General features: G+C 52.7%; 1 protein-coding gene across 1 annotated transcript in view; it reads right to left on the bottom strand.

Annotated features, from left to right (window-relative positions):
- Positions 1-23,304, bottom strand: part of FRMD4A (FERM domain containing 4A) — a 607,134-nt gene that overhangs the window by 12,759 nt on the left and 571,071 nt on the right. The window contains 10 exon segments of the mRNA XM_059404285.1: positions 295-366; positions 2,591-2,687; positions 4,767-5,629; positions 7,618-7,785; positions 8,552-8,706; positions 8,708-8,790; positions 11,295-11,351; positions 13,686-13,914; positions 16,908-17,030; positions 20,821-20,954. Coding sequence (XP_059260268.1) covers positions 297-366; positions 2,591-2,687; positions 4,767-5,629; positions 7,618-7,785; positions 8,552-8,706; positions 8,708-8,790; positions 11,295-11,351; positions 13,686-13,914; positions 16,908-17,030; positions 20,821-20,954 — 1,979 coding nt within the window. The 3' untranslated portion in view covers positions 295-296.

Genomic DNA, 23,304 nt, shown 5'->3' with positions numbered 1-23,304 from the left:
CTAAACCAATACATACACAGAGTCTGAAAAGGGCTAGAACATACTCTGAGGTCTTTTCTGGGAAGTAGCACGGGGGACTGTCTAACATCTGCTATAAAAACAGACATATACACAGAGCTCCATGGGTGTCCAGAAATAAGACATAACAATAACAGCTTCCACACCATTCACAAGTTTCCTTCTGGAAATTACGGTATGGGCAGGGGGGACACATGCAGCACATGTGAGACCACAAACTCATGAGCAGCGAAGGGGAGAGGAGGGCGAGGAGAACCAAACATTCCCTTACGGTACCTCTATTCATCAGTGCTTTGGTGAGTTGGAGACTCAGACCCATCCATAATGGGTGAGTTTTCTGTTGCTTCTCTGAACAAAGGAAAGCAGAAGAAGGAAGAGAAGAGAGGTCATGTTAAAGAGAGGAACCGACACAGACATGATTAGTAGCTTATTAATACGTTGGCGAGATCGGCTGACTCCACACCCAGTGTTAGTGACAGACAACCCCAGCATGCAGAGCTTTCAGGCCCCTGGAGTGAGTCCGAGACCTCCTCAGTTCCGTGAGGAAGGCAGGCTTTGGCACTTTTTACCCATTTCCCATTTTCTGATCACAGCGCGGGGAGTAGTTACTGGTTGCTAATGATCATTCACCTCCACATGATAAGGGTTCACTTCAAGGACCCAGATTGTTTCCAGTGGATTTCTGCTTGGTCCTGAGGCCTCAACCAGCTCTGCGGTGACACCCAGGTAGCAAGACCAGCACAAGCCACGTAGGCCTTTGGGGTTGTGTTCACCCACTTCCGGCCGGCTGTCAGTCAGTCACATTCAGATCAGGGCAGACCGGGCATGATCCAGAAAACATGGAGGAGCCAAACAGGCTAAAACCTGAAGTTCTTACTTGGGTGGAAGGGTTTGGCCCCGGGAGGTGCCATCCTGAGAGCAGACCTAACATTCTTGGAGTTTCTCTGGGTGCAACTCTGGGGCCCGAGGCCTTGCAGCAGCTGCCTGACCCCACAAGACGGAGCTGGCGTGCGGCTGGGATGCAAGGGAGGGTCATGATGATCTGGGACAAGGACAGAGCTGTGGCCCCAAAGGTACACCGAGACATGGGAGCGGTTGCAAGTTCCCTGCAGTTGGGACTGCGGGTTCTCCCACGGCAGACGGAGCAGGAGGCGGCAGGGGGCAGAGCTCAGGGCTGGGCAATCTCAAGCAAGCCTCAGAACCTTGTTCAAACACAACTGCCCGGTCCCACGCCTGAGTTTCTAATTTCGTAGTCATGGGTGGGCCCCAGAATCTGCCTTTCTCACAAGATCCCAGGCCACAGATGCTCAGGCTACTGGTCTGGGGACAACACTGCAAGAACCACCGGCCTGGCAGAAAAAGACAAGACCCCGGAGGTCAGGGAACACACACAGCATCATTCGGCTGTGTGACTCCGGGCAGGGCACGGCTTTTCTCTGACCCTCCTCTGTCAAACCCAGAGATCTGCGTGTTGCCCCCTCGAGGCCGCAGTTAGGGACATACAAACGCTTCCACCTTAGAAAAAGCTCCTGGCCTTTGAGTACGCAGCAAGCACTCAATAAGCATTAGCTCACCTTCCCTTCCGTCAAACACTAAGGCCCCAGAGAGCCAGGCCTTAAAACCACCACAGATAAGTGAACAGGAAAGGAAACAACATCTGCCAAGCACAGGAGCCAGAAATGCCGGCAGTGGAGCCGGTCACGGTCGCCCGATCCTGCTCCCGCACAGCTGCCAACCCTTCCCCCGGACGCTCCAGCAAACGGGGGCCTGACTAAAGCCAGACAAGGGATCCCTCGCTTCTTCACCCCACGGTCACCGACAGGACGTGACAGCCAGGTCGAGGCGACATCTGAGGAACAACAGAGGTGGCAGGGACCTCGAGGACAGCAGCTTCCGTCGGTCCTCGGAGCTTCGGGAGTCACGAGCTCTAACTGTCTGCGAGGTCAGAGGCGCTCTGCCCACGCTGGAGCCCGAGAAGGAACGGAATGCTGCTTCATCTGGGTGGACCTTGTCTTACGGTTCTCAGGGTGCCTGTCCCCAGTGCCCGGTGTTTGTTACAAACAAGCAGCCGGCCAGGATGGAGACGGGCTCTGAGCCTCCTGCCCCTTTCCCTCAGAAGCATCCTGGTTCCTGGACGGAACACCCTGGGGAGCGAGTGAAGCCTGCACAGGGCCCAGTGCCTGATGCTCAGATCCTCTGCCTCTTGCCAGGCCCTGCAAGTCCACCTGAGACCATCTGAACACAAATACAAAGGCTGTGACCAAGAAGCGCAGTCTACCTTCGGGCACCGACCTTCCCCATGTTCCTGGGACCAGTGTCGAGAGGGAGCTGAGACCCCTAGCCTGTCTAAAGGAACAGCCATGGAAAGGAGCCAGGTCAGAGGGAACAGCATTCTCGCAGCTTCTTCGGGAAGGAAGAGGTTTCCCAGGAACACACCCTCACCATGTGTTTGCTGACAAACCCTTCGGTCACTAGGATCTTGTACTTGTTACTACATCCTTCCTCACTAACAAGCTGAGGATCATTCTAGAGCCTGGAAGAGGAGTCTGGAAAGTCTGAAAGGGGGACTCACCCAGTCTGCCAGGTCAGGATGTGGTGGGGACTGCTTGGGGGCGTCGCTCCAATTTCACTCGACGGTGTTGAGCTTCTCTGGCTTTGAGGTAAGGCAGCTGCAGAGAGGGGACCCAGAAGAGACAGGGCTCACACACAACTCAGGTGAACTTCCTTCCAGAAAACCCAGATATGACCCCGTAGAAGGGTCACAGTGGGGAGATGCCGACCCTCCCCCCACGTTTGACCAGTTCCATTTTCATCCTCAAACCATGCGGCTCCATTCCAGGTCCAGCTGACCTGGGGCTCCTAGGCTCCAGCTCCGCACTGGGAAGTGGCCACAGGAATGGCGACAGCCCCCACTGTGGCAGGGAATCTGAAGCCCCAGGAAGAGCCCGTCTCTCTGGACACCAGGGAGAGAGGCCTCTGGGCATCCTCAGATGTGGCCCCATTGTTAAAACAGTGCTATGAACAGAGAACTTCCAGAAAGATGGCCAGCACTTGCTCCTTGTTTCAGGCCTATAACTGACCACTTGAGGACACGTCCAAGGGTGCAGGGCCTCTATAGGAAAGCTCATCCAAATTTGACTACTAGTGTATGGATACGGGTGGCATTTTTCTAGCTAGAAAAATTCATGTAAAGTAAATCCTCCTGGAACGCATCCTCTGCCTTCCTGGGAACGGAATCTTTCTCATCAGTAACCCTCAGAGACGCTGCTTTGAATTGTCACCTACCATACGCTCCTGGAGAGCTACCGAATCTCTGTCCAGGAAGCCAATCTACCAGGCAAGCGCTACCGTTTTGACAGAACAGAAACCACTGTTCCCATCAGCTGGCAGCTGCTAAGGCCATTCCAGAGGCTCGAGCTCTTTAAATGGTAAGATGTAATGTATTCATTTGTTCCTTCCCAAAATCCACCTGGAGAGTCCAAGGCACATTTCGCCGGGCTTCCGTAACAGATGAAGGAGGAACGTGGAGAGGGGCGAGGACCATGGTTCTCTCATGGCTGCCTGAATCACTCTATTCTCATCTCGGGAACTTGTCATTTGGTCGATGGGCCATAATGAATGAGTCAACGGGGACAGAAGGCAGGAGCTGTGAGCCCTGGTGCACCCAGGCTGGTGGCCCGTCCCTCCTCTTTGTCCCACTCATTCCAGGTCCCAAGAATCCCTTCCTGTTCCCCAAAGGTGAACCCCCTTTTCTGTCTTTCCCCCGATTACCCTCATCTAACGCCCGTCACAAGCCAGATCCTGACTTGGAGTTCCTTCTGTTGACTACTCACTCTCATTTTATTCTTCCATTTTTTAAAATCATTTTACTATGTCTCAACCTCCTCCCTTTTCTTTCCCTATGGTCAGTCTGAGCAGAGCCTCCTGGCCATGCCCCCACCTCCCTGCCCTGTGTGTGTGCTGAGAGCCCTGCCCCTCACTGCTGAGCACTGATGGCCACTGTCACACTGTTGTTTCCCAGGCAGGAGCTGGGAAGAGAAAGTAGCCTCTGAAGCCAGCAGTGATGGTGTTCACTCTGGCCCTGCCCAGTACTTAGTACAAGAATAGAAAGTAACTCTTAATCAGGTTAGGAAAGTTTTCAAGATGTAGTATCATCTTGATACTACAAAAATTCCTCCGGTCACATTCCTAACATCACGGAGAGGGGATCTCCAGAGCAGCTGGGGCTGAGCTCTGGCACTGGAGCCCACAGCTGTCCTCAGCCCCACCCAGGGGACACCCCCGAATCCCAGGGCCCTGGCGCCGAAGCCCAGCACCAGGAGCCGTCTGGAAGGGGCCCCTCGGGTCTCCAACTAGTGTCTCTTCAACCAGGGTGAAGGTGCACCTTGCACTGGATAAAACCCGAGCCCCTTCTGCACAGAGCTTCTCTGGATGTCCCTACAGGAAGTGGCTGGAGGGATGGTTTGCACTCCCACCTCCGAAGCCGAAGTGGGGGCCAGTTAGCCCAGCACTGCCCCCATGTTCCCCGAGATCTATGGCTCCTGCAAAACCCGGACTGGCATCGCAGGCGTGAAGGAGGGAGGCTCCCCTGGAAGGCCTCCAGTCTCATGGGTCTGACGCCAAGGTTTCTAGAACTCAGGATACTCTGAGCAAACCAGAAGCCCTGCAAACAAGCCGCTGGCTCCACCCACCCCCCCCCCGCACGAGGACGAATGTGCCAGGGGGCGCCCCCCCCCCCCCCACCTCACCTGACGTGGCCTTGCACATCTGGGGCATCCTGGTGACCCTGCTGTGCGCCACGAAGGTGCTCTGGGAGGAGGTGCTGTACTGGGAGCCGCTGTCCGAGGACGTGGAGCTGGTGTGCGACAGGCGGCTGTGCTCCTTGTGCGAGGCAGTGGAGCGCTGGTACCACTGGCGCAGCTCGTCCGACACGGCAGCGCGACCCGCGCCCTTGTCGTGGGCGCCCTCTCGGCCCAGCGACGGAGTCCGCAGGATCTGCGAGCGCGACGGCGTCAGGCGGCCCGCATCGCCCTCGTCACCGCCCCGCCAGCTCTCCCTGAAGAGGCCGCCCGCCGTGTACGAGTTGGAGGTCTTGAACTGCGCCTTGACGCTGTAGTGGCCCTCCTGGTCGCTCTCCAGGCTGCGCACCACCACGGGCGTGGCACTGCCCTCGATGTACAGCGGGTACTCCTTGATGCGGTACTGCGAGCTCGGCTGGCTCTGGCTGTGCAGGTAGACGCCGTGCGCGCCACCGCCGCGCGCCGCCAGGTTGGGCATGCTGCCCGAGTTCGCCGCGCCCAGCGCGCCCGCCGCCCGCTGTCGCTGCCGCTGCCGCGCGCGCGCCTTGGACGGCGAGTCCTCGGCCAGCGTGGAGTAGTTGGCGTTCATCTGCGCCGGGTAGTAGTGCTCCGAGCTCGAGTGGCTGGTGCAGGAGGAGCAGTCGTCCATGGGGTCGGAGCCGTTGCTGCTACGAGTCCGTGGGGTGTAGAAGTCGGGGCTCCCCGTGTCGTTCTCCGAGCCCAGGAGCTTGCCCTGGGACTCCAAGCTGGAGCTCCGGTGCCTAAAGTGCAGGGCGAGGCTGTGCAGCCGCGTGGGGCTGAGGTCCACCGACCTGCGAGGAGACGGTGCCTGGGTGGGTGGGTGGGGCCCGAGGGAGGGGGACGGAGAGCGGAGAGCGGGCTCTGCCATCCTCGGACCTGGGAAAGGGCAGAACGCCCAGCCCGGAGCTGCCATCTAGCAGACAGAGGAGAAGCAGGGCCGCCCTGGGAGTCAGGGCTCTCCCTGTCATCGACAGGTGAACGCAGGGGCCAGAGGAGACAGCAGATCCCTGGAAGCCAGCCCGGCCTCGCGTGTGATGCCTGAGTCCCCGGGGGGCCTGAGACAGGAGCCAGCACCCACGGAAGGGTGTCCTCTGAAAAAATACGCCACTAGCCTGGCCTGTTTGTTTTCTTTTCTCTCTCTCTCTTTTTTTTTTTTAATCGTGGAAAGGGCTTCCATAGATACAAAGAGAACCAAGAGAATCCCTATTTCTAGTATTATGTTCAATCATCTGAAACACCCACTTTTTGTAGATCAAACAAGAGTCCCACAGCAGGCTCTTCACAGGCTTCAACCAAATACTAGTATGAAACCAACAGAAATGGATTTCCGTTCCCCTGAAACTACGACGGAAGCCTGTGGGCACATGAGCACTTCGGAATGCCTGGTGCCAACATTTACCCTGCCACTACCTTGTCTACAGTGCCCGCTCTTCTTTTGGGCCCACACTCCAAGCACCCACCTCTGTTGCAGGGGTGGCCAATGCTAGGACACGTGTGAGACTCAGGGTGGCCCCACTGGCCAGGGAGAGGTGAGTTCCTGTTCTGTCACTCAGGGTAGAACCTGAAGTCCCCGGCAAGGGGCCCTCCGGGACTCGGTCCTCAGTTTCCTCTCTGGTCCCACCCTCTCTATCACCTGCTCTGGGCAAACTGGCCTCCTGGGAATGTGCCAAGTGCAGGCCTGCCTCTGGGGCTTTGGCCTTGCCATTCCCCGAGATGGCCTCAGAACTTGCTACCCCATCCATTCAGGTCTCTGCTCAAATGTCATCTTATTAAAGAGAACTTGCCTGCCTCTGATGCTTTCACTTAACAGAGACTCTCTTTCCATTGCGCAGACTCCTGCCCTGTTCCCTTTTCTTCCTTGTGCTTATCACCACTTGACATATATTTTTCTTTCTTGTGACTCCCCGGTGCTAAAATGTCACTCCAGTGAGGGCTGGAGTGTGGTCTGTTTTGTCAGTGCTCTAACCCCTATAGGGGTACCTGCTACATAAAGGCACCTGATAAATACTTGTTGCATGAAAGGATGAAGGAGATAATCTTGCCCGGACAGCTCAATCTTATCCTGTATAAATCCATCCTTCGTGTCACAGTCCTGGGCAATCAGGCTTTGATAAAATGGAATGGTGGCTTTGGTTCTGCCTCTTTTCAGAAAAAGAAAGTGTGATTCACGTTTTCACTTCTGCCTGTCCTTTTTGCTCTACAATGAACTTACACCTTGCAGCACTGAGAAGTCCAGGAGAAACAGAGACATCAGCGGGAAGCTACGTGGAGACTACAGAATAAAGATTGCCCGCGTCAGTGCGAGGTTGGTGTGGGTCCAACATGCTTCCCTCTAAGCTGGCCAGCCTGGCCTGCCTCCACATTGACCAGCAAATGTCCCTCCATGGGGGCCTGGCGACTCTGTAGCGCAGCCAGCTCTTCCTTTCAGGGTTCTGAGTTCAAGCCCCACAGTTGGGGTAGATATTGCTTAAACAAATAAATTTTAAACAAATCTTAAAAAAAAGAAAGAAAAAAAGGGAAGCTCCATGCCCACTGGCTCTAGAAGCTTGGGGTTCTCCAGGCGACTCCTGGTGCCCACTGAACATAACTGGGATAAGAACAGGTCCTGTAGCTAACATGGGCTGGCCGCCACCTGCTCGGCTCTTCATCCTGCCTCGCTTTAACAGGAACCTCCCTCACTGGTTTGAGCCTGCCCCTAGTTTACCATTCTTTGGGCCAGTTTGGGGCCAGGGAGATCTGCTCTAGGGAGGAAAGTGGCCCCGAGGCCTGGTACACTCACCTCGTGGAATGAACATAGTGGGGACTCCGGACCCGGAGGTCCGGCGTGGACGGCATGCTGGACTGCGAGTTCCAGTGGGGGAGACTGCGGATGGGGCTGTTCTGCAGGGAGCTGCTGCCCCCGCCGGCTTCGGCACAGCTCCCCGTGCTGGGAAAGCGCTTGTGGCTGCTGCAAACCAGAGGACACCAGGCTGGTCACTGCCAAGACACAACTGGTCCTCTTCCCGGGGGCCACCTAGCTGCGGACATCAGCTCTGGTGTCGGGAAAGCTGGCCCAGGACCACCCCACCTCTCGCTCGGATTCCGATTGTGGTACTCAGCCATCACCCCAGAAGTGGGTGGGGGTCCCCATCCCTGATCCCCATGGTGGTATGAGACAAACACCCTCATCAGCCTTGTTCTGTGTCGTCCCTGCCCTCAACCAAGTTTCTGTTTTCCAGCCGACAAATATTTACCTGTCTGAACAGCCACTGGGAGCTTTAAAGGGCGTAATTAAAGGAAATGAGAAAAACAGAGAAACGGACCAAAAATGCCTTCCAATAACCCCTCTCTGCAATCTCAGCTGAGTAAGCTGATAACATACAGCTAAGACCACAGCTGTCCAGTTCCAGAATCCTGTTGGACGATGGTGCTGGATTCTGAGCCACTTTTGGGATTCCTACGAGTGGCATCTCACTTGCCATGCAGAGTAGTACCGCCCCAGACTTCCTTGTTACCTCCCGTGTCACGGCACCACCTTTCAGCCCTGTGAGAACGTCCTTATGGGGACGGAGCTGCACCTTGACAGGGTCAGCAGCAGAGGGCGCTGTGAGCACAGCACTGCGGACCCGCCGTCTGGGAGGGAGGTCATCTCCGGAGGGATGACTGACTGGTGGATGCGGTTTAGGACAGCCTTTGCTTTTTTTTACCCCTGTGGCCTCCCAGACCCGGCTTACCTGGAATGGCCGTGGGAGGAGCGCTTCTTGACCTTCTCGTAAGGCTCATCCAAAGAGGACTCGCTCCACATTTTGGGTTTTATGGGGGACTTGTCATAGTCGTTGCGGTGATAGTGCATCTGCCGGAGTCCCTCCAGGGACTGGGGAGGGGGGGGGCCTGTTGTGTGACGGTGGCCGAGGAGGGAGTCCCTTGTGAGGAGACTGTAAGGGGGACAGTGTGCTGGTGACCTGAGAGTCTTCTGCGCAGAGATGGAGAGAGACGAACTGAGCAAGGGTCCCTCCCGCCGACCCAGACAGACCCGCCACCCCCGCCCACGTCCTCCCCTGCCCCGCAGACGGGGTGCGCTGGGTGAGAGCACCCCAGGCTTCCCCACTTGCCAAGACCAGTCCAAACAGAACAAACCACACTGACATTTCAAGCAGCACTGGGCAGGGAGAGGAGTTTGACTTCATGTTAGCTACAGACCGAGTGAAGCCCGAATTCCATAAAGACCCACCGCGAATGATGGCGTCCTGATTATATCGTCAAGTTGTTTCTCGGCAGACCCTAGGTGTCTATTTTGCTCTGGAGAAATTTTAGCTCTGTGAGGGTTCTCTTTTGTTCACGTCTACAACCTCAGTGCCTAGAGTGATGGCACCCAGCAATAAATACTTGATGTGTATTATGTGTATTCTGACGGCTCAGTAAATACTTGTTAGAAGAAATGACAGGTATGTATGTCGAGGGTCATGATCTTTTGGTGGCTCTGGGGTTCCCCCTCTCTGCTTTCCTCAGATCGCTATGGTCCTTTAATGTGTGCCTGGAGATTTCCCTCTCAGACCTGCCTTAGGTTCTTCTGGAAGGAGACGGGCTACAGATACTAACCAAATGGAAGACTATTCCCTGCCCTCAGGGGAGTCACGATCCTTTGCACCCGATGTGCTGAGGGGAAGTCAGCAGTGGACGGGCAGAGAGGAGGAAGGGAAGAGCCCAGGGCCACATCCAGCTGGGACGGTGGCTGGTGAGGAGGAGGGAGACAGTGGGGAGCTCCTGTCAGGGGCCAGGGCAGCTGACCTGCTGTGCCCCCCGAGATGACCCGGGTGCCCCAGCGGACAGGGGACCTTGGTTCTGACTAAGGAATGGGAATTTGCAACTTTGCAAGCATGAATGTGTCAGAATGAAAATCATGTTTGAGAGCCGGTCAGCTAGCAGGGTTCAGAGCAGGCAAGGCAGGGAGAGGGATGAGGCAATGAGGCAGGGGTGAGGGAGAGGGAGATATCCAGCGTGGAGAATGGTGGGGGTGTGAGGGAGCAGCGGTGAGCAGAGGGAGGGAGGAAGAATTCAGGGTTCACTGTGATGGCAGAGGGGGGAGTGTGAAGGGAAAAAAATCCACAGAAGCAAACCTCAGGAACTCCAACCACCTTCCACTTGGCTCCATCCACCACCCACCAGTGTTCTTAATCATAGCTTAATTCTCCATCCCCGATCTGGGACTCTATTACGTACCCTCTCCTCAAATCAGTAAAGGCAAGAGCCCCTAGAAGGGGCAAGCCTGCAGTGGGAGTGGGGGTCCAGGTGAGGCAGTAATGCCCTCAGGGGGCCTGGGGGTCTGGAGACTAATCGCCCATGGGGCATCCACATTAGCTCACAACAGGCAGGTCCCCCAACTCTTCTCTTACCGTGGAATCTCACTAAATGGTCCGTGCTCCCTCCTCTGGAGAGACTGCAGCCCAGAGGCCAGAACCAGGGCTGGATCTCCCACATGCAAAACGCTTCTCCCTGCTCCCCTGCAACCTGGCCTCATCCCCGCCCGTGTAACGATGCTGACAATAAAAATACTATGACCTGATCACTAACAGCAAGGCCAAGATCACCGGGAAAATAACCTGCCAGCCTCTCCCCCCATCAGTGGCACTATTACCAGCCTCGCAGTGATCACCACGACTCTGCACTGGGCAGATCGTTTTATATTTTCTGTGTGAACAGCTTCTTAGCACTGCCCACAGGTGGTTTCCCTCAAGGGCAAAACAAATTAAGTGCCACTTAATCTATTTCCATATCATTTAAGTCCTGGCCAAGGGTTGGTTTAAACCCACAGGAACATTCTCAAAGATGGTCCCGTGCCTGGAATTCTTTCTTCCCCCACATGTGGTGGAGGTGAGCTCGCGGGCTGGGGTACGGGGGATCAGTTCTGTTTTTCTAAGAATTTCCCAAGAAAATATCCTGATAACCGCTGGGCTTTCAGAGGTCAATGGAAAAGAGCAAGATAGTTTCAAGGCCTGACTAGCAATCTAAAGGGACATCATCTCTTCCAACTTCACTATTTCTCAGGACGATGTGGAGGGCTGCTTTGCTTCCTGCCAACCCCGGGCTTTTCTAGTAGGTTTCCATCTTTGACTTGTGATCCAGCCAAAGTCCATGTCGTTCCTCCAGAAATGATGAAAAATCAAAAGGCGGCTGCACGCGGTGTTTAGTTACAAATGTGGTGTTGGCAACCACAACCCAGAACACCGTTCATGGTCTGTCACCTTATCCACTACCTCAGGGCCACCGAAGATACTCCAATTCCAACAGACATGAGTGGACGTTGCGCCCACCTGCTCCCAACCGCACACGTGAGCGCCGGGGATGAGGGACTCACGGAGCACCCGGCTGCCACCCGGGCCTGGCTCTTGCCTTTCCACCCAGCTGTGCCCGGAGACACGCAGCCCAATGCCTGTTTACTCTGGGCCCGAGTTCTGAAGCAGGAAACGGACAACCTACCGTCCTCTAGCACAAGGGCGTCTGAGAGGGAACTGTCTTCACTGGCAATATTTCCATCTGAGAAGATAAAAGGCAAAAGTCTATGAGTTTCACACATTCCCCCAGACAGAGCCCTCTCTGTAAAAATCGTGAGTTTAGAACCATCATGTCCTCTTTCTGATCAGAAGGATCGCCTGAAACACAATAAAAGTGCTGGCTGGCATTTCTTTGGACAGTCCCTGGGGTGGGTCATTCCCTACTCCTGACGCTACACTGTGCCCCAGTGTCTCTGTCTGTCTGTCTGCGCTCTTGCTTCCCTGGGACTGGCAGTGCTGAGTAGCTTAATAACCAAGATAAAGGCCGCCTGGGCCTGGTTAAGCTGCGTCACTGTCCCGGCCCAATCTCAGGGCGTGTTCCAACTGGACCAAAGAAAGAAAACTGCTCTTTATTCTACACACGCCAAACTAGGGTGAGGAACTTGGCTTTGCTCTTATGGCCATAAATGTCTTCTCCATAAACCTCTTAAGTCATTAGTAGTGAAAACAAGCTGCTAAATACAGCTTCTCTCTCTCCAAGGCTTATTTTTATGGATACTAGTTAACCATGAAGACGCGCCCAAGAGGGAGCCAAATAATCCTTCCTCTCTAACACCTGGGGAAACTGAGGGCCACCTAGGGAGGAGTGGTTTGTCTGCAGTAGCTCTGCTCTCTTGGAAAAAGGAGCCAGAAGTCTCAGGTCTGAAAGTTCCAAGTTTAGGGTTTTAGCTCTTGAAATAAAACACCAGGCTAAGGAACTACAGAGCACTACAATTATTCCTCTAATTCGAGTGCAGCAGAAACCGTATTTAAAGGATGCAGCAAAATAAAGAAGATATATTCTTGAACAGTTAAGGAAAAAAAAAAAAAGGCTGCAAACCTGGGTGGGACCCTGCGCCAGGGGGGACAGGCACAGATCTGAACACAGACTCTGGTGGCAGGGCTCACAGAACAGACTTCGCCGGGCGGGCTGGGGAAGTTGGTTCTTCCGTGGCCGGCCAGGGACAGGACCCCCGACCCCAAACTCAGCTCAGGTGACCATGCTGGGTGCTCCCACAGAGCTGCGACTCCCCGAGGGCCTTTGAGGGCCACAATGAGTCCCCAAAGAGGCATCACACAGACCAGGGCTGGCTGCTGCTGTGTTCAGAAGTGGGTGACGAACGGACAAAGTCTTGGCCAGGGACAACGGGGCAGGATGGGGAAAGACAGTTACTCCAAATTTCCTAGAGGGAAAGGATTTTTTTATGGCCTCTCTCTGGTTTTCCTCAACTAGGAAGTCACTTTATTGGTGTTACTTGGTGGACTGTGAGCAACTAGGGGACAGAGAACCTTGACTTTGGTGCCTTGGGAGTTTGCAGTACAGCGTGGCTTCCCGAGTAAGCCCACATTTTAAGGTTGCCCAATTATATTTCATGAATTAGATATTATTATTACATATATATGTAATATATATAATTGTGGTAAAACATACATAACATAAAATTTACCATTTTGACCGCCGTGAGCCGCACAGTTCAGGGGCATTAAGCATATCTGCATTCTTGTGAAACCAGCACCGCCATCGTCTCCTGAACTTCTTCATTTTTCCAAACAAAACTCATACCCATCAAATTCTGACTCCCCGCTCCTCCTCCCCCAGCCCCTCGAACCTCTGTTCTACTTTTGGTCTTCCTAGAGCCAAAGTGTTTTCAACGTGTCAACTATGAAAGGACACTTGACATGTACGGAGTCCGCTAAACACGGAAAAAGAGGTCTGTAACCGCTGGGGGACTTGGTGGTGTTGGTGGATTCAGGGCTATTTCTTGCTAGTGTTTACCACATAGAATCACCCAGATTCCTAACCCCTGCTGACCTGAGCTTGGGGGGCTAGAGAGTCAGAGAGGAGCAGCTGCAGCCTCCCCGGCTTTGGCTCCAGGTCAGGGGCCCTTGGAGTGGCTCTGAGGACAGAGGCTCAGTGGGGGTGCCGGCTTGCCGCGTGCCCCAGCCATCCAGATGTGGGTAAGGCGTTCGGGTCCCTGAGGAGGTCAGAGCCTGGGCAACTCCAGCGAGGCTGAACCAGCTGGGTGAGCTCAGCCCGGCTCCTGGTGAGGGCGGGGGAGAGTGTGCGGCCCAGGGCTGCGGGCTCTTCCACGGGGCACTAAGGAGTGATCAGGACACTCTGACCGTGCACTCCCCCTCCTCTGTGGACCCGACCTCCCTTTGTTGCTCTCATTTGGTATCGGGCCTTGGCTAGCTTCGCTTTACGGATTTAAAAAAAAAAAAAAGCTAAGGCCCAGGGTGGTTCAATGGCTCGCTCAGATCCCACAGGCAGCCAGCTCTGGCCCCGCTCCCGGGGCTGGGTCCCGATGCCCCAGTGGGGAGCGGGCTTAGCACGGACCTGCGATGATTAGAGAAGCTCTCTGCGTGGGCTTCTTCCCGGACTTGATGCGGTTCTCGTTGATGGCATTTTCAATCTCCTGCAGCTTCTTCAGTGCATTCAGGTAAGAGGTTTTCCTTTGTTTCTTCAGTTTTTTGCTGACATTGGGGTCACTGGCGAGGCGGCGGGCAGCCTCCGTAATCTGGGACTGAATGGCAAACTCTCGTTCCAGGCGTTCCAGCTCGGCTTCCTGTGGGAGGGAGAGGAGGCTGCTGACACTTTGAGGGACACGACTCAGGGAGCAGCTGAGGGAGGCACTGTCCTCCTGGGCCCTGCCCCAAGGCCAGCGCGCCCTACTCTTAGGGAGACTCTCCTACCAGGAAACCAGCACTCCCAGGTCCCAGCCCCAACCTTCCTGACCCCGCAGTGGCCCTTCCCTAAAATCTCCGGCAGTCCCACTTTCGGGACCCTTGGCCCCTGTTACATTCAGGAGACGAGTGCTGGTCACTACATGGGCAGCACCGGCGAGAAGCAGAGCTTTCCCGCAGCAGGCGGAGGCATGGGCTCACTCGGCTTCATCTCTCTGGTCTCCACAGCAAGGGTCACGAAGACCAGACCCTCGGGGAAATCAGAGCCTGTCTGGGTGGCGTCTCCCTGCCACCTTGGACGGGGAGGCACCACTGCTTCCAGAGCAGGCTTCCATGGGTTTGCCAGCAGGGGGCTCACATGGGCCCTCTGTCTCTCATATTTTGAGCCCCTCATGGTGGGATGTACCCCACTCCGCAGATCTCTTTTGGAAGCCCGTTCTCCAACGTCCAGCGGTCCTCACACCTGCCCGGTGGCAGCAGTGCTGGGCTGTGAGGCGCGACAGGAGAGCAGAGGAGCTGGGGTCCCACTCCTGGGACTGAACGCCCCAGGGCATTCTCTGATCTCCCCTCCGTCATCTCCCTGCGGCTGCCACCCCTGACTTTGGCCAGAAGAAGCAAATGAGTGAATATATCCTCAAACAGTTTCGGCCCCAGGAGAAATGAGGCTGCGGCTGCCAGGACTGGGCAGATGGACGGGGATGGCCTGCAGGTGGCCCGCCTCTCTGCAAACATCTGACAGGAAGGGACCAACCCACCAACCCACTGCGAGGGACCCATCCCCGTGTTTATGGGGATGGACAGACCTTCTTGGTTAACGCCGCATAACAAAGCTTGCCTCCCAGCAGCCCATGCCAGCCCCGGAGCTGGCAGGGAGCACAACACACTTAGTGGGATTCCCTTCTGTTTGAGCACCTTGAGCCTGAGGGAGCGGGGACTCGGAGGGAGGGGAAGCACAGGGAGGACACAGAACTGCTTCGGAGACGATCAGCTCCTTCCAGGTCCTTCCAGTGCTGGCTGCACTGGCTCTCTGGAGAGAGAGGAACGTGGGGATGGATGCCTGCCCGGAGTCTTGAAACAAACAAGTCACCAAGGACAAAGGCTGGTCTGTGAGGCTTCACTGCTAGAAGCAGCTGTCCCCGGGCGGTGAGGAGAGCTCTGGCTCTGGGGCCCAACCCGGCGTGGGAGCCCAGGATGCGTTCGCATTCCCGGAGCGGACAGGCACACGGCCACCGGCCCCGGGTGTCCAGATGGCTGCCTGCGGTGTGGACGGGGAAGTCAAGTGTGTTCCCAGGAGAAACAGAGGCAGCAACAGAGCTGAGGGTGGGGAGCCCTTCCTTCCTAGAGGGCTCTTCCTGCATGGGCTCCTGCCGGCTCGGGGGTACTTCCTGTCACTAACTCCGGACCAATACACGCAGGGACAGGTAAGGATGACAGGTGCACAAGGACCTCTTAGGGAAGGAAAGGCCTCGCTTACTGGCGTGTGGGAAGGAGCTGCTGGTGGGAAGGCACTCAGGGCTGTGGGTTCTTGCTAAGGTGGGGTCTGCTCTTCAAAGTTTAGTCCAGCTGTCTGTCCAGCATAAGAGTGGAAGTTGCCCTGGCAATCCCGGTGACAGAGGATTTGAGAAGTACTTGACCTGATGGTCTTCTAAATCCCACTCACGCTCCCCCCTGCTCTGCCCACCCGCAGCCCCTGCTTCGGCTGTCTCCTCCCCACCCGCAGCAGCTCACAGTTACGGAGCATAGAGCAGGTATCAAGTAGCAAGCTAAGTGTTTCCCACACACCAGCGCCTATAATCCTAGCGACCACTCCAAAACATAAGGATTATAAAGCTCCTCTTCCAGAAGAGGAAAACTGCTGAGCGTCAGATGTGCCCGAAGCCTCTGGTGAATCCACCTGTGCCCTGAGGCCCTGTGATGGGATCTCAGACTGGTTCCCTGCTGGTGGCTGCAGGGCACCTGCGTCCCCCCTGAATCTGCCCTCACACTCACCCGCTGTGGCTGTGACTCAAGAACGCCAGCTTCTCTCAGTCCCTTTTCTAAGAATATCTGTTTCAACGTGGCCACGGTACTCCCTTCCCTTCCCCTTTGGCTTTGATTCGTATTCTTGTAAGTCCTCTGTTCAATAGCATTTTAATTTGTAGCATTTAATTTGTAGCTTCACTCAATAAATCCACGAAGAGGTGACCTTGAGGCCTACAGGGTTACGTGGCCTCGACTCTCTCGGTCTGAGGCTGGAGAGCTTGTTAACCAGAGGGAGACCCAAGTCCCCATACCTCCTGGAATCTGGACTCTCCAGCCCTAGCCCCCAGCAACTTTTAGTGTCGGAGGTGATAAATGAGCAATGCTTCAGTGGCTCCTCCAAATGCAGACGAATGACATCAGGACAGCCCAGCATCTAGCTCATCTGCTGGCAGCAGTGTTAGCAGCAAAGCCCTACGGTCCTTCCCCAGTCAACAGCAGCCCTGTGCCTATAGGCAAGACCTTTCTTTCTCCTTTGGTTGTTTCCTCCCACAGGAGGCTGGGCTCTGAGTAACAAAGAGCCGGAAGGCCATTAAAAAGACAGGTACCCCTGAGTGTCTGGGATGTTCTCCCAAGCTTCACTTTGCTGCTTCCGACAGGCCTATCATGTTGGACAAACAACTTCCCCAGAAAGTGAAATGCCTACTCATGCGAGCGAACAAATCGGACCAAGGGGAGCTCCACGCTGACTGAGCAGCTAACCTAAAAGGGAGAATGGAAGATTCTGGGGAGGAAGGGGAAATGGCCTTTGGTATTGGGTAGAAGGAAGACCCTGTTACAGAAAACATGGATGCCTCAATATTTGGGGGAAATATGGCTAAAGTGAGAGAATCCAGCAAGATCAAGAAAAACACACCTCTCCTTTGGGCAGGATTTTCTGTTCATCCAGCTTGAAGGCTGTCCCAATTCTTCTTCGAACGATGGGTGGTTCCTCCCCTGGGTCCAGGGGATATTCAACGGGCAGCTTGCCTGTCAGCTCCTGAATACGAGCAACACCACGAGAACAGAAATCAGAAGACAGCACGGGCTCGGTTCCTAGGACTCATGCATGCACACGCACTGGCTTCAAAGCCTAGATTCAGTGCGTAGGCTTGAAATTGTCACCTTTAGCAATACATCTAAGGGCTCCTGAAATGCAATTTCATTTCTCTCTCTTAAGGTTTTATTTATTTATGTGAGAGAGAGGGAGAGAGAGTACATGCACGCATGCCTGAGTAGAGGGAGGGGCAGAAGGAGAGGGAGAAGCAGACTCTTTGCTGAGCAGGGAGTCTGATGCGGGGCCCTATCCCAGGACCCTGAGATCAGGACCCAAGCCGAAGGCAGATGTTTACCTGACTGAGCCACCCAGGCGCCCCTCTTTTCTCTAAAAAATTATGAGAGCAGCCCTTTCTTTGTAAAACAGATGTGCTTCAAAAAGTTTTCCCCAAAGTAAATGTCTTTTGGGTAAATAAAAGCGCCATTGACGTTCATCATAAAACCCGAATCTCACCCATTTGTTAATTTACCAAGTGTCCCCCGTGCCTGCTATGTGCCAGGTGGGACCACACAGCCAGGAGGGGCCAGAGCCCATAGGACAGCTCTGGTCTGTCCAGTTTCTGCGTCTTTCTGCTGCATCAAATAGTCCCTCACAAATATCTAAGTTCAGAATGTCCTTGAAATGAGTGCTCTTAGGAGGAGCAGTATCTAAATGGCAAAGCCAAGAAAGGTGCGTATTACATAAACTAGAAACTGAACATAGTAATTTCTCAACTCAGGTTAGGTGCTCAAGGCGCAGGCTGAGCTTAGAAAACATTACATGTATACAAATAAGAGTTTCACTAGAAACTGAAAATAGACTCCATTTCAGTGACCAAGTAATTTAAAAAGACCTATTGTGCATTTCCAGCTCTTAGAAATCTGTGTGACTATAATGACCGTGAACTTCGCTGATGGACCACCACAGTGACTGTGACCCTGGCAGACGCCGAGGTCTGTGCAGCGATTCCGGATTAGAACGAGGCTTCATATTAGAGGTCACGTCTGGGAATAAAGATCAGTTTGTAACCCACGTGGTTGAGGTGAGGCCTCCAGTGCACGGGGTCACCTCCAGGGGCCAGAGGCCTGTGGGAGAGCCACCGTGCACCTCCACTGGCAAGGCCCAGCCCCGGGTTTCCAGTCCCCCGACGATGCCTACGGGGCTGCTCAGACACAGAGGAGCTCCCAGTCCATCTGCACAGAGAGCCTTTGTGCCAGGCAGCCCAGTATGAGTGTGTGAGCAAGCCCCAAACACAGGATTCGACGTGTTTACCCGCCTTCTGATAGAAGGAGGGATCTCGCCTTTCCCCACCACTGCGTGTGCACATAGAGTGCTTGTGTGCACACTGGGATGGGCGCATGCACTGTGTGTGTGTGCACTAGGCTGTGTGTGTGTATGCATGTGTGTGTGTGCATGTGTGCGCTGGGAGTGAGACTAGGTTGTATATGTGTGCTCTGGGATGTATCAGTAAAGTGTGTGTGTGCACTGAGTTGTGTGTAATAGGGAGTGTGCACATACATATGTTTGTGTGTATATACACTGGGCTGTATGTGTATATGTGCGCAGTGTGTGTGTGTATTTGTGAGAGAGAGAGAGAGACAGCGAGCAACTGGCATGCACAAACACAGCCATCGCTCACTCTCCTGGGCCTCTCGCCTGGGTTAGGCCACCAGGAAATGAACTCTTGGGCTTTTTACTCCCCAGTGTAAGTGTTTCTGAACATAATGGCCAACTGTTGAGTATGAAATGCTCTGCAATTTTCTTCCCTGTTTTTGTAAAAAAAAAAAATGTGGTTCAAATGTCTCCAGAGTAGTTATGTGTTTATTCTGCAACATTTTTATCTACTCCCCTAGAAGCTGGTCTATAAATAACATAACACACTGTGGATTTTATATGGTTAGAGCTTTTCCTTTCTACTTTGAAACTTACAAAAAGGAGGGGAATATGAACAGACCATTGACTTAATAACTAACGTGTCTGCAGTTTTGAAACAGACTACTTTAAGAATGCAAGGCTACTGATTTTCCAGCACCCCCTAGAAGGTACTGGGTTCTCCATATTTAATCTGCCTTCACAGATAACCAGAGCCACAGAGGAGGAGGAGCTCGCTTTGGCGCTTGCAGAGGGGGTCGGCCTGCTCCCTTCTGTTCTGGCATAGCTTACACCCAAGCCACAGGCTCAGCTCACTCTCTTGCATCTGGGCACCCCATTCCCCAGCAGACAAACAGCACTTCTCCATACTGACCCAGAGAAAGAGCGAGACCCTTACTAAGAAGGGTCTCCCGCCCCCACCACTTCCCTCTGGGGGAGTCTGCAGACTGGCTGAGTGACACCAAGCAATCAGCCCCCAGGGCCCCTGCCCCCAGAGAGGCGACTCCTTCCACTCAAGTTCTGTTTTCTGGTGTCAACGCTCTAAGAAGTGGGAGCTTTGTTTTCCTTATTTTGCTTTTATTTCGAGAGAGACAGGGAGGCCTTTGTAACACAGGCTAACCCTGCCTTGACATGTTTCTCCAGCTTTCTGATGCGGATTCCCTGCTGGGTTTAGGGATGTTTCCTTTATTAAAAACAAAACTAGTCTTATGCAAATTATTAAATGCAGACACCCAAGCTCTCCTTTATTCACTGCTTTCAGGAGATTATGAAAAGGTTACTAATATTGAGAGAGTCTCAGCACATATCCTGGCCAGGCCGGCTGCTTTTTGGAGCTCTGTGGGGGATTTGTGCTGGTGCGGGGCTGCTGAAATCAGCCCAGAGCCTAATTAAGTCAAGTTGAAATGTAATACGATCCCATTCTATAGCCCCTTGTTTCATGCTTCCTGGGGCAAGGCACTGGGATTTGGGGGCAGAGGAAATTACTCTCTTCAACTGAGCTCAGGAACCTGTTTTGCTTCCTATTCCGAGCTGCTGACCACCAGAGCTCTGTGTGACATCACGCAGAGCACAGCCGCTCTCCCGAGGGCTCCCACCCGATAGCGTCTGTGTGCGAACCCGTGCTCATGCGTGTGTGCATACCCCCCCCCCGCATGTGTGTTGCATGACCAAATCAACTTTTCAAACATGCTAACAGTCATGGAATGAACAGGAGAAGGTGGAAGCAGATATTCCAGCAAACAAAAGTGGCGGGCCACAGCATCTAAACCCCCTGGTGACACAAGACCAGTGTGTACACGGGCTTGAGGAAGGCTTGCTTTGCATAAAATTAAAAACATCCCTAGGCTGAGACCTCATTTTAAAAAAGGGAAGCACCAGATCATGAGTTTGAAAGGGGATTGTATACCAAGCGAAATCTTCGTTCCCTTGTTCATCCCCACTGAGGCTTTTCCATAGGATTCCCCAAGATCAGTGTGAATTATCCTCAAGAGAAACAAAAGCACCATGACAATAAACTCGGGCACAAATTTTAGGAAGCTGGTGGCAAGCCAGTATGTCCAAGGAGGTAACACCACAGGAAGTGACGTTTTATAAACTATGTTGCATACAGGAGGGACCTCCATGATTACTTGTCATTTGGTCTCCAGTGGGGTCCCAATGAGGGTTCGAGCAGAGCAACTCTACCCGCGATGGTCGCATTTCACTAAGGTCCACTCTTCCTGTTCATAACAGGGCATGTTGTAGGGGTTGGGATTCCCACATTTGTGCTTCAGAAGTGGTCCTGCCCTCCGCTGATGCTCACTGTGCAATCCCCACCTTTGCTTTTCATAAAAACGTGAAGACAGAAGAACACACACACACACACAGAATGTGAACTGCTTACAGCTTCTCGAAGACAGAGTTTCTTCAGTTCCTCTAGCCGCTGGCGGAGTGTTTCCTCCAGCGCTTCCTGCCTGGATTTCAAGGCGGCCAGCATGTCCTTCTTGGCCGACTGAGAGCTATCGGATTCCTGAGAACCTGTCAATAAACAGTGGGGTTACTAGAACAGCGGACAGGGGACCCATATCTGGACTGTGGAGCACGTCACTGGAGCCCATGCCGTGGAGGTGGGACCTACCCAGAAGTCAGGGGAGGGGGGCACAAAGCGGGTGCTGCGGAGTCCCAGGGCCAAGGAGCAAATTCTTGGCACTTAGTGGAATTTATAGCTCACTATAAATGGCAGGAAAACTGACATGCCTGGAAAAGAAGTTTCTCTTTCTTGATAATCTGAAGATACATGGCATACCTGTTTGCTTTTCACTAGCATATCTTAATAAGATGTATGCAGTGAAGGGGAAAGTTAAAATTCAGGCCAGTAATTTTAATACATAGTTTTAATTCTCTCTTTTTTTTTCCATTTAAGAATGCTTATTTTTGGCTTAGTTCAAAGATGATGCATGCTTGTCATAAAAATTTTGAAAATGGAGACCTGTATAGAAATAGTCTATAAATAAGTCCCCCAGAGATAACCACTTCTGTGTATTCTTTTGATCTTTTTTTTTTATCAAAGCGCACATATTTTAAAAATAAATTTTGATTTTCATTATATGTATTTATAACTTAATACTGTGTCATGAACAATTTCCCTCCTGATGAAAGTTATACATATTTTACCACTCAGGGTGGAAATATCTGCATGATGATTCAAACAGCAGACTGCTAGATATGAAATCTTGGGGGAAGGCAAACTGTGAAGGAAACACAAAAGGAAATATGCAAGAATGCCAACTGGAGGAATTTAGGTTGGATCAAAAGAACACTTTCAGGGCTGCACTGTTTGGCTCCTAAAGTGGGTTTCCAGCAATGAAGCTGTTAAACATGTTTTCCTTGATAGGTTCTGACAAGGCCCACTGATGCCCTGGGAAGAAGAAACTGATTACATCACTTCTCATGCCCAAGAATGTGGACAGATGTTCCTGGGTGTGTATTCAAGGGGCTCAGATGATGATGCCATTTACAACAGCATCAAACAACATCAAATACCTAGGGATAAATCTAGAGAAAGATGTGTAAGATCTCTATAGTGAAAACTGTAATATTCTGCTGAAAAACATTAAAACCCTAAAAAACAGAAAGGTATACCATAGTCATGGCTTAGAGGCCTGATGCTGTAGAGGTATCCATTTTCCAGGAATTAAACAAGAGAACTGTTGCAATCCCAGGAAAAATTCCAGTGGGATTTTTTTGGGGGTGGGTGGGTAGAGAAGCAGGTAGGAACTGTATTTCTGTATGAAATCTGGGACAAGTCAGTGATCAGATGACAGACTTGAGAACAATGCAGTCACAACTGCCAGATTCAAGTGTTCTGTCTCTTCCAATGGTAAAGAAAGCATCCTAGAATTCTCAGGCTAGAAAGGTCTTTATGACTTTGCATCAGAAACCTCTGCTATACTTAAATCATCCCCCTAAATACACTATTCTTCTTAGTCCTTGAACAGTCTCTTACCATGTGACTAGGTTCCTAGAACCCTAATACTCAATATTTCTCAACAGCTATGTCTATTTTGACTCCGACTTGGGCTTTTCACTTTTTCTCCCTCAGCCCACCTTAGCTGGAAATAGAGAATATCACTGCAGGAACACATCATCTTCATGCCTCCACAGTAGCTAATAAATATTACCTTGAACAAACATATAAATGTCATCATTCATATACTTGGATGCTATGATTAAGCTGTAGTTCATCTTGGTAAAGAAATCTAGGACCCAGGAGTACCTTTAAGTTATAGAACCGGCCTTCCAAACTTTCATTAATTTTTGTAGCTCTTCCCCAGAATTTGCCAAGCTCAGTTGCAGCACTCCAACTTTAACAGCAAACCCGAACAAAAGCTTGAATCTTACTAAGGCTCTCCTGACCTCATAGTTGTCAGACATGAAGGCAACACATCACTGGACAATACTACAGGTTCCCCTCCTGATATGGCTCAGATTTCTTGCCTCTGGAAGTCAATTATCCTGTGCTTATCAGTCCTCAACTATCTCTAGTTTACACCCATCCAAGATCCCACAGCACAATCACGATGTGTCTTAACCTGGTTCTCTGAGCCATACTCACCAATCAAAATGGCAGACACAGAAACCCTTAATGGGGTTCTCTCCATTCCACCATCTAAAGCATTAATAAGGATGTAACATAATGTGGGGAAGAAGTCAGACTTCAGGTTTCAAAAACAGACCTGGAGAAAACTGGACCCAATGATATTAAAGAAGTTCTAGCTCAAGTGAAAAACTCATTGTTCGGGCGCCTGGGTGGCTCAGTGGGTTAAGCCGCTGCCTTCGGCTCAGGTCATGATCTCAGGGTCCTGGGATCGAGTCCCGCATCGGGCTC

This window comes from Mustela nigripes, chromosome 6 (assembly GCF_022355385.1).
Source record: "Mustela nigripes isolate SB6536 chromosome 6, MUSNIG.SB6536, whole genome shotgun sequence".
NCBI lineage: Eukaryota > Metazoa > Chordata > Mammalia > Carnivora > Mustelidae > Mustela > Mustela nigripes.
This window is presented reverse-complemented; position numbering and strand designations above follow the sequence as displayed.